This window comes from Polyodon spathula, chromosome 19 (assembly GCF_017654505.1).
Source record: "Polyodon spathula isolate WHYD16114869_AA chromosome 19, ASM1765450v1, whole genome shotgun sequence".
Taxonomy (NCBI): Eukaryota; Metazoa; Chordata; class Actinopteri; order Acipenseriformes; family Polyodontidae; genus Polyodon; species Polyodon spathula.
The window spans coordinates 6,199,550-6,210,753 of NC_054552.1; the positions used below are offsets into that span (position 1 = coordinate 6,199,550).

Genomic DNA, 11,204 nt, shown 5'->3' on the forward strand with positions numbered 1-11,204 from the left:
TGAATCTGCAGTGATCTTTCATTATTTCTCCATGCTGTTTTTTTTTTTTTTTTTTTTTTTGGGAAATAAGAAGATTATATCAGTCACCAGCTATGGCAAAAGTTTGGCTGATTGTTTTTCTCTTTTTTGCGTTGGTTATTTCAGTCCTGCTGCAGAACCCAAACAATATAAAAGGTATGACCACTTTTCACAATTATCTTGGCAAGAATCTTAGCAAACATGTATTTGTAGTTTCAAAATAGATTTAAAATAAGTCTGGTTTCCTTTTTGCATTTTCTTCCAAAAATGTTTTTTTTATCTTTATAAGTGCTTTTTAATATTCTTTATTGTAGTTCATTGTAGTTTCAACATCACATTTTTACTCTTAGCGAGACAATGTAGAATCATCTGGTGCAAGCTTTGCTTGTAAGAATGAAGTGGTACTATAACACAGTAGACCAAAATTGTATCTCTGACATTCATTTTTCACTTCATAATGTCCAAGTCAGAGTCAACAGATTTGGGCAACACTGTATTTCAATTGATGTGTAGAATAATAATTGAAAATGAAACTGAGTACAAAATGACAGGGGTAGGGAATAGTTTTCATTTCTTATTCTTTTAATTATTCTTGCATTCAATTGTATTATCATCCACAGCACTGTGGTAATGAGGGATCTTCTTGAAAGCTTTATTTTAAAAGCTTAATATCCTACTAAAAATGTACAATGATTTATATTATAAAATGTTATATTATAAAATTAACAGGAATTTGTTAAAATATAAGTCTATTTTAGATTAACAGGTGATACATTTAGATGTAATAATGAAAACGTCTTAACGTCGTTGATGGTTTTCCACTAGATATTGTAATTGTACCTACAGTATTACACTTCACAATGCAATAGCTGAGTATTCCAGCAATACGTTACTGTATATTTTAATTCATATAATTTACACTAATTCAAGTTTTCAATTTTACATTGACAGTTTAAGTTCACCCTTAACATGTTTTTTTGTTTTCTTTCTAGATCTAGTTGTCTCTACTAACTGCAGAATTTCAGGTGTGTTCTTGGTATCATTAGGAAAAGATTACAGACTCAATGCAACCTATGCTAAATTTACATGTCAGTCCTTAGGAGTTACTTTGGCAACAAAAGGTCATGTCAAAAAGGCTTCCGAACATGGCTTAGAAACATGCCGGTAAGTAAAAAAAAAAAAGATTATTATTATTATTATTATTATTATTATTATTATTATTATTATTATTATTATTATTTATTTATTTGGCAGATGTCTTTATCTAAGGTGACTTATGGGTGTTACAGAGCAGTAAAGGGTTACAATGCAAGCTTAATATTAAATACAGCATAGTTTACAAATAATACTAACAAAATATAATGCAACAAGACAAGATTACAACACGTTATATCTACAAGTACAATAGTGCATTATCTGAGGATCCAGTAATGCAGTGCTAAGGTCAGGCAAGTCCAGGGCATAATAGGAGCAGTAGAGCAAGAGATCTACATGAGCAGCAATCAAAGTTTTAAATAAAAAGAACTTGAACAAGACACCATGAAAAGGGTTGTGTGTTCTTTACCAAAATCAACACTTTCAAAGTGGCATATACAATGTTGGTTATTAATAAAATTAATAATAAAAAAAATAATTGAAAGAGCAGCAAGAAATTGGTTTCCCAACCCAGTAAGAATGGCAAATACCTGCTGGCAGTGAGAAATACATTCATGCCATGGTACTGGTCTGGATGGATTCCAGCTTTATCTCAGAAAGGCTGAAATAACTTGTCAGATGGATGATTAAATATTTCCTTTTTTTAATGAAACAAGGACACTACTTCACCTTCTGTTGACTCAGCCTGCTTATATAAGGGGGCGGAGCCAACGGATTTGAAAGGTCACTATATTCCATGATTACCTAAGAACCTGGAAGCAAACAGACATGACAAAACAACACAGAAAGATGTCAGTCAGTTAAACAGAACAATGGAGACAAATGAATACACAGCTCAAAAGAGCCAACTGCCCTATGTTTTGGTATGTTTAACATACCTTTGTCAAGGGAAAGTGTGTTTGAAAACAGTGGAGGCACTTTGATGCTTTTGATGCCATGGTAACTGCAATCACTTATTTCTATTTCATTACTGGAACCAAGATAAAGGTATATTGTATGTTCTGTAAAGTCTTGTTTCACTTTACAATAAATGTGTAAATTTTGATTTGCTGCAGGTTTGGCTGGATTGTTGAAAATGTGGCTGTGGTCCCTCGAATAAAACCTCTTCCCAACTGTGGTCAAAATAGGAGTGGAGTATTAGAATGGCGTGCGCCATTAGAAAAACTATTTGATGCCTACTGCTTCAATTCAACAGGTATTTACTGCAGATGGAGTTACAGTTATTAATGAGCATCCTAGTGTCAGACACAATAAGTCAATGTACATAAAACACACATTCTACCTGCAAGAGCAAAAACAAGGCAGGGAGCAGGACAGTATTTCAATTATCCAAACTTGGATGTGACACTAATACTGCCGCAATAAAGACTTGTATATTATAATTTAAAATATGTTTGCTATTTGTGACAATGGTAATAATGGTTCGATAAATCACACTGGGGGGCACCCTAAAAATGAATAGAGATTTAAAGAGGTTCTATTTAGATCCACTGTTGTTTAGAGATTTATCCATGACTATTAACACTCTACAGTGCTACATTTAAAAATACTAAAAGAAACTGAATAAATTCAATGACAAATGTTTCAGCTGGAAGTCTTTCCCACAAAGTGTGCCTTCAAATAGTTGACTCATTTGTCATTTATATAAAATGCATCCAATTGTCAATTGATGGTAATATGAGTTCTATTAAAACACAGTACAGTAACACCAGCCTGTACAGAAAGAATACGAATATACATAAACCAAAAGCATAATACATGTGTATATAGATATACTCTGGAAAAACATTTCAAAAGAGTATGCCGTTTTTTATGTAGTCAGTATGTAAAGTGTACAGTTTTTAACAGAATGTTATATTTCAAACAGATACAATGACAAACTCTTGTGCACCCATAACGCACACCACAGCATCTTCCACTCCGATAACAACAGAATTAAGAGAAGAGAAAACATCACCAACTTGGAAGTCTCCATTGACTACCTCTACAAAACTGAAGATGGACACAAGTGCTATTCCTGTAACACAGTCTCCGCGATCACAAACCACTAAAGCAGGGCCTTCATCATCACAGCCCACTAATGCCCAGCCTTCGTCAACACAAGCCACTAATGCACAGTATTCATCATTACAGCCTACTAATGCACAGCCTTCATCACCACAAGCCACTAATGCACAGTATTCATCATCACAGACCACTAATGCACAGTCTCAGTCATCACTGACCACTAGTACATCTGACCACATTGAACCAATGGACCCCAATGGAAATGCAGACACATCTGTACATAGTAAAGGAACTCAGTTTGGAGGTATGGCTTTGTTTATCTTGTATGTGCTCCTTCATTATGGAGGAGAGTATATCCATAATACTTATGTTTTTTTCTTTTCTTTTCATTTTTTTTTTATAATACTCAAGTTTATGGATGGACTACTGAACTTATCCAAAGCAGTTGCTCAAACATGTTGCCCTTTTAAAGATACACACACACATGCTAAGATAAGTTTTCCTCTTATCATATGCTACTTGGATGAACACTGCCCTTTTGTGATTGGCTGATTTTATTGTTTTAATTGTGGACAATCTTTTTTTTTTTTATTATTATTATTTCTTTATTGAAATACAATGTAAATGCAATTATTGAAAATATCCAGATTAATAAGTAACTGAAGTGCATTAAATAGTCTGTTATGTTTTCTCATTTTCAGCATTACAATCTGGATTACTTGTTCTGGCTATCATATTCTTCTTAACAGCTTTGACCACAGGGGTCTGCTATTTCAAACAGTAGGTGCTCAGTTTATTTGTGTGCTAGAGCTAACGTATAGTATTTACTGACATAATATGATGAAAGAGCAATACTGTATCAAATACGGTATAAATAGTTTGCTGTGTTGCACTGTTCTGCCAGTTATTTCTAAAAGGAATATAAACTAACAATGTTTCAAAACTTGGAATAAACTACATGTACTCTGTTGAAGAGTTTAGGGTGGTACTTATCACCATATATTAAAGGCATTTTTTTTATATATTTGAACAGTATGATTTTAGGTCTCAACCCACAGCAGTAACCATTGTCAGTTTATTGAAACCTCGATCTGTTTTATAGACGGACAGTTCTGACAGTACTGTACCTAAATCAATTTATACCAATGTTTTCATTTAAAGGTACAAGAAAACACTTCCAGTAGTGGATGGTAATCAGCTAAAGGAGTGCATTGAAACCGAACTCTGGAAAGACAACCAAGTTGACGAGAACGAACAAGAACAAGAACAGACAGAATACCAGGAGCAGGCTGAAAATCTCAAAGACAGCAATGGTGCCAAAGACATAAGCGTGACAGTTCCTCATGAAACAAACACACAGGATTGAAAGAGATGTTACGCATTGTCAAATATATTTTTTTTACTTCATTTCTAAGTTTGCATTTTAAATGTTTATATTTTGTCAATATTACAAGATGTGTGTAACTCTCAATTATTACTTTCATGATAATCTCACAGCTGTTTATTCAATAAATTTAACATCTCAGCTTTACAGTTTTAGTAGATCAAATTGAAAAGTCACAGAACTACACACATTTGAGGAAATGTATCAAGTTCTTGACAAATGCTATTTTTGCAGAACACACAATTATTTACCTTTTTAATTGTTTTTAGTATAATTTGTTTCACTAATTTCAGAATGCAATTATATTACGTGTGCATTCATAAAAATGTATCCCTTTGTGTGTGTGTGTGTGTGTGTGTGTGTGTATATGTATATATATATATATCAACTATGAAATACAATACATATAAAATATGTAAACTGCAGGAAACTATAGCAGAGGTCATATGCTTGTATTGCAGTTGGCAACATTTTCAAAGAGTGATAAAACTTTTGTTTAAAGCTCTTCCAAACAGAGAAAAAATACATAATAACAGAAACCTTTCACACTCAGGAATTGTTTCATAAACGACCATTTTCTTCAAAAGGGTCATTTTACATATCAGAGCTTTTTTTTTTCTACCCTCTCTTTTCCCAGTTTTTAATCATAACACTGTATACAGTATAATAATGTATAAAAGGATTATAGTATATTGTATAGCCTACAGTACACATTACATCTTGTAGGTTTGTGCTGTCATGTTCTTGTTTTAAAATTACTCAATAAAGCAGTTCATTATTATTGGTGTGTTTTCTAATTATTTTTAACAAAATATAATTATTTAGTGTATGCAAAAATAAAACAAACTAAAACGTGTGTGGGGAGGGCATTTTTGTCCTTTTATTTAATACCACATTTGCACTAAGCGTAAGAAATGCCACCCTTTCTAGCATTCACTAGGAGCAGTGTTTCATGACAGGCTGTGTCAAAATTATTTATCGTCATCAGGAGAGTAGCCTATATAGAAAAGTACTATACTGAATGTATACTTTAGCCAACATTTTTATACTTTTAGTAAACTATTAGTATACTATTTTGGCCCAAGTATACTTTCAGTATTCTATTTTTTCACTAGTCAGGCAGGGATGGTTGAGAGACATAAATCATATCGGACCTGTTATGTTATGGACATTTATAGAGCGGTCACTGTTTTCCATAGATACCAGATACCATGAAAGGGATACACATCCCCATATCAAGTGTGGTTAAAGTAATCCAACACTGGTATTATTAGTGAGTCTGATTCCAATAACGCCCTAGATTGCAAACAGCAAGATGAATACTAGTGTGAAGACGAACTGCCCACAATCATAGAAACTGCATGAGCCGCCTTGCGCTGCACACAACTGAGATGGGAAACTAAATTCTAATAATTCCGGGAGACTTTTTTATTTTAAATACAACACACTTAAGTCTGCTAAGTAAAAAGATGAATAAAAAAAACATACGTTGGTCAGTTTTTTTTTTTTTTTTCCCCAACCCATTTTGCCATCTTGTTTTTTTTGTACAACTATGAAACCTACGTGGGTGACGTCATCAAGAAGCGACAAGACACTGAATTTCTTGAACAGTACTACGGTGGTGGTTTGGACTTTGCTTAGCAACAAAATATCCCTACTTATTATTAGAGCTGCGAGGGAACGACTGCTCTGGACACATTAAACGATGAAACGAGTAGGTAAGAGTAGGACATGGGGGTCATACGAGTTCGTGTTTACGTCGGCAGAGGCCTCTTTTAGTTATGTAAACAACTGTATAAATCGTTTTCTAACTGTATTTGTTTTTGGCGATAACGTGCAGTCCAAACAATAATTGTGTACTCTAGTCTGTCCTGAGTGTGTTTTTTGTTTTATCGTTTTTAAATAACATCAGGTGAATAAAATACATTTAAATTTTTCGACTGTTCGCTATCCTTAGTTGTTGTTACTGATATGTAAATATTATCTGTGCTGCCAATAATGTAGCGGTATATTGCAATAATGTAGCGGTATATTGTTATTTCTGTATAATTACATTATCATAATTCACGATCTGTAATGGTCGATGTCTTCTCCTTTGTCATTATCTCTCCACAATTAGCCTTAAATTTAAATTTTATTAACGCCTGTTTGTATTACCCTGGCTGTAGCTTGGACCCTCTAAAGAAAGGTTTTAGGTTTTACTACTGTCATGTCTCTGCTTTTGCAAGGAATCGAACCAGAGATGTCACCCGAGGTCCGAGGCTGAGGTGTTTAATTATATAAGCTAGCATTGCTTTAATTTCCAATCACAGAATAAACGTTATGCACAAATTGAACCTTATGTGCAGCTAACTGGGCATTCTTAATTTCGAGCCGCCTTGTTTCAACAGGGATGAATGGAAGATAACTTTCACACCAGTGGTTCCCTTGATCAAGTACAAAAAAAAAAAACGATGGGTCAGCAGATTTCAAACCAAACTCACACTGTCCTCAACAAGCTGCCAGACAAGGTGGTGAAACACGCGTCCTTGGTACGGGAGAGTGGCGCTCTCTCCTACGAAGAATTCTTGGGGAGAGTAGCAGAACTTAATGATGTGTAAGGTTTGATTGTAGTTGTACATTGTTGTTTTTAATGAAGTCTGTACACGTTTATATGTTGTTACTGTGCCATACGTTTTGTCTATCTTTTATAGCACCGCAAAACTGGGTGCTGGCCAAGAGAAGCATTTGCTGTTTGAGGTTCAGACTGGATCTGACTCCTCTGCTCTTTGGAAGGTTGCTGTCAGGATAGTTTGCACTAAGGTGAGATCTCAATAACTGTGTTGACCTCATTTGCACTGAAATAAATCTGCATGTTATTATCAGTACTGATGGCAGCATACAGTAAAAGTTTCTACTTGCAGACACCCTAAGGTTCAATAAATACACTTTCGGACATTATTTAACTTATAATAATGAGCTAGTACCTATATTGGCCCTGGGAATCACATTTCTTCAAAAAGGTGCATAGTAAGTGAAAGCCTCCACTTTGAGTTTGCAGCTGAACAGTATAAACAGCCTTTGCAGACTGCCATGGTTGATGTGGAGTGTACTGTAAATTGATATTTGTTCTTGCCCATAACACATTTTTAAGTAGCAGGTGAAGATTAACTGAGACTGGGGTGGTTTACTAGCAGCAAATTTGAACAGCTGCAACCTGGAAAGACTGATCTCTGAGAGCCTTACAAATAAGAGCATTTCAGGCCTTTACTGACACACCCACAGAATGATTGAAGCAAAAGTAATACATGCTTCTGCAATGAAAGTTTAAGAATCTTTGATTCAGAGCATGCATTCTTCATAATGTCCTGCATTCTGTAGAGTTTACACAGCCCACGTCTTTCTGTGATACATCCTTTGTTCTAGACAAGTAAAATAAAGTGCAGAAACATAATGCTACTGTAAAAAAACCTAAATATTTTCCTTTTATTTTCAAATTACATTTAAATGTTAATTTCTAAAGCATTGCCATATAAAAAAGTACTAATGATTGAAAAACATAATGATTCTGCATCAGGACATACCTATATAGTATTATCATATTCAAATATCATAACCATTTTAATTTTAAGGGATTGCTTTTATTTGTAATAATTAATACTTTTTTTTATCATAGATTAACAAGGCTACTGGGACTATTGAATCATCTAGAATAATGAACTTGTATCAGTTCATCCAGCTTTACAAAGACATCACCAGTCAGGCAGCTGGGGTTCTGGAATTAGGAGCTACATCTGAGGGAACTTCTGAGGATCTTTCTTCAGTGTCATCTTGTCAAGCCAGTATCTGGATGGGCAGGTATACTAGAGATTAATGCATTTTCATTTTTTAACTCTTTTTTTTTTTTTTTAATTGTTAATATCAAATTGTGACACAGGTATACATTGTAAAGTTTTTACAGTATTTATATAAAGAAATGGCACCTCCTCTTTAACTTGTAACTGCTGTAGGGTGAAGCAGCTGACAGATGAAGAGGAGTGTTGCATCTGTATGGATGGTAGAGCAGACCTGATCTTGCCTTGTGCTCACATCTTCTGTCAAAAATGCATTGATAAATGGTAAGTGCCGTCTGGCTGATCAAAAGCTTATATTTGGTATTCTCCAATACCAAACTGCAACAGCCATTTGCAGTCACTATAATAGGGAAAACTATACGTGAAGTTCATTTAGACATCATGCATATATTTTTTATTTATTTCAACAGGAGTGACCGCAATCGAAACTGCCCTGTTTGCCGCTTGCAGGTTACTGCAGCCAGTGAATCTTGGATAATGTCTGATGCACCAACAGAGCACGATATAGCAAGCTATATTCTGAACCTGGCGGATGAGGCAGGGCAACCACATAGACCCTGAACACAACAGCCTTCCTCTGTTACTGATAAAGTGGTCCTTTTAAGGTTTGTAAGTAGGGAATTAAAATGAAAAGTATCTGTTCCACTGCTGTGTGTTTGCCAATGCACCCAAAATATCTTAGATTAAAGTTTAGTATGTTAATGTTATGTTATTGACAGACCATGTTAGTTGACAGAAAATGGAAGCCCTGCAGTGATTTATAAACTATTGATTACATATTTGTGCGTATTTATTTGCTTTCAGATGTCTTTTACTAACCTTTATTCTTTAATTGAATTTATGTTGGTGGTGTTTCTGTTTTATAATATAGCACTAAAATTATGATTTTTTTTATCATTATATAAAGTGTGAAAAAATGCTCCTTGATACTCAGTCTTTACGTTAAAGTTCATATGTTTGCACCTTTTAAAAAATAATAATTAAAACATAAGCTGTGTATTTCTTTGTCAGTGTTGCAGAAGAATAATCTATTTGGAAGTGTACTGTGAAACAAGAAATGTCTGTGACTAAACTTTGCGGTTGGGAAAGTTTACATTTTTATTACTGCAATATAAATACTGTGTGAATTGAAAAAAAAAATCTTGTTTTCCAGCAACATTTTTAGAGGGCACATCAAAATATTTTTGAGAAGTTAATTCATGTGGAATTATATAGAGGTTTTAAATGTAAATATTACATTATTTTATAAGGATCATAGTTTTACTTAATAAAATTAATCACTAGATTAATTATATATAAACCTATTTTTATAGTGTTTGACTTAACCCCAAATTGGTATACTACAGGTAATAGGTAACTTACGTTTCTCTCCTAAATTGCAGTACCTTCTGAATTCCTGTACAGTAAAAAATAGTCCAATCCAGTATGCACAGTTAGTACCAAAAATACAAATGTTTGTGCTGGAAGTCTTTATGCGTTTCTAAATCTTGTGCCTTTTGCTGAGTGCATTTACTCCATTGGTATTAAGGAGAGGTTCAAGTGAACCAGGTTGAAACCCCACAAGTTAGCTCAGTTACATATACTGATGGCTTATCTTTACCTAGTTAAATTGTAGTGATGAATTATTATCCTGAAAGGGTTTGATAAGGAGTAAAGTACACGCACTGATTGATCAGGTGTGAAAGTGTACGTACTGATTGTGGTGAACTGATTAACTTATGTACTTGTATAATATTTTATCTGTTTTTATTTGTCGGTTTCTTATTTTCAATTATTGTAAAATGCGTCTTAAAGGATAGTGTTGCCCTACTCCTTTTTCATTATTTAATGGTCGCTACAGTACATTTATTTTGGTTTTCAAACTTTCATTTTATTGGAATGTGAAGTTCCTGCTTCAGATCCCAGTATATTACATGTATGCATGTATTGATTTGCACTTTATCGTATAAAATAATGTACTCACAATATTACTGAATTGAATGTGTTTGTTGATATTACAAAATGGGCACACTGGAATGTAAAGTAAAAAATAGTAATCTGATAGACCACTGATCTGATGTAAGGGTTTTATTGTATTTTGTTTTGTTTTTGTCAAGCGTGACCAGAAAATGATATGACATACTAAATCATGTCTATTTCAAATATCTATTGATTTTGATGACGAAATCAATATATTTAGTAGTAAAGCATGTTTGGCAGGATTTACTGTAAACCCTGACAGGTGCCCCATATTTGAAATGCTTGAACCCACTAGATGGCGCTCTGATACCACAAGCATCTAGTACCCTGGACACTATGTTAAAATGCTGCAGAGGAAACTCTTACAACTGGAGTAATTGAATGAATACTTCAATCACAGAGCCTGTTCAGGTTCGATACATTTCTTAGGCCTGAAAAAAATAAAAGGAAACAATATTAAACTTTATTGACCATAGTCTTCTGCCATTTGGTAATTCTTCACAGGACAAATAACATATTTCTGTATGTTTGTATATTTCTGTTGACCTACCGGTATGTGTGCACTTCCCTTACGCATTAAATCACAATAAAACTTTTACTCACAATGTTTTCAGTTGTACTGTATGTCATTTTAGATTTTTTATTATTATTATTTTTTTAATATAAATACTAGCAAAGTAAATTGCATTTGCCTATAAGGAAATGGGTGAATAAAGATGTAATAATATTAAAATAACACTGGATGTCATCCAACCGCATTTTTTTAACCTGATAATTAAACCATCAGATTTAAGTAAAATAATGGATTTTCACAAATGGGCTAGCTTTGTCCTTTCTCTCCTAGAATC

General features: G+C 33.8%; 2 protein-coding genes across 3 annotated transcripts; both read left to right on the forward strand.

Moving 5' to 3' along the window:
• LOC121294419 (lymphatic vessel endothelial hyaluronic acid receptor 1-like) lies at nt 1–5,327 on the forward strand. Its single transcript, XM_041218091.1, has 6 exons — nt 1–174; nt 1,011–1,182; nt 2,229–2,368; nt 3,041–3,484; nt 3,882–3,960; nt 4,342–5,327. Exons 1-6 carry the CDS (start codon nt 93–95, stop codon nt 4,544–4,546), a joined length of 1,122 nt encoding a protein of 373 aa, XP_041074025.1. The 5' UTR covers nt 1–92; the 3' UTR covers nt 4,547–5,327.
• Nucleotides 5,328–6,112: 785 nt separating this feature from the next.
• rnf141 (ring finger protein 141) lies at nt 6,113–10,965 on the forward strand. Of its 2 annotated transcripts, none has more exons than XM_041219344.1 (6): nt 6,113–6,278; nt 6,955–7,160; nt 7,258–7,366; nt 8,220–8,401; nt 8,554–8,661; nt 8,808–10,965. In XM_041219344.1, the coding sequence occupies exons 2-6, from the start codon at nt 6,961–6,963 to the stop codon at nt 8,956–8,958; spliced, it is 750 nt and encodes a 249-aa protein (XP_041075278.1). In that variant the 5' UTR covers nt 6,113–6,278; nt 6,955–6,960; the 3' UTR covers nt 8,959–10,965. The 2 variants fall into 2 exon arrangements, with proteins under 2 accessions (XP_041075278.1, XP_041075277.1); XM_041219343.1 differs by having other exon boundaries at nt 6,114–6,282.
• Nucleotides 10,966–11,204: the final 239 nt, after the last annotated feature.

What these genes read in the sequence shown, in the direction of transcription:
- rnf141 (XM_041219344.1), top strand. Translation starts at nt 6,961, where the DNA reads ATGGAAGATAACTTTCACACCAGTGGTTCCCTTGATCAAGTACAAAAA. An exon ending in GTAGCAGAACTTAATGATGT is followed by an intron (nt 7,161 to 7,257) that starts GTAAGGTTTGAT and finishes TATCTTTTATAG; the next exon opens with CACCGCAAAACTGGGTGCTG. An exon ending in CAAAAATGCATTGATAAATG is followed by an intron (nt 8,662 to 8,807) that starts GTAAGTGCCGTC and finishes TTATTTCAACAG; the next exon opens with GAGTGACCGCAATCGAAACT.
- LOC121294419 (XM_041218091.1), top strand. Translation starts at nt 93, where the DNA reads ATGGCAAAAGTTTGGCTGATTGTTTTTCTCTTTTTTGCGTTGGTTATT. An exon ending in CATGGCTTAGAAACATGCCG is followed by an intron (nt 1,183 to 2,228) that starts GTAAGTAAAAAA and finishes GATTTGCTGCAG; the next exon opens with GTTTGGCTGGATTGTTGAAA. An exon ending in CTACTGCTTCAATTCAACAG is followed by an intron (nt 2,369 to 3,040) that starts GTATTTACTGCA and finishes TATTTCAAACAG; the next exon opens with ATACAATGACAAACTCTTGT.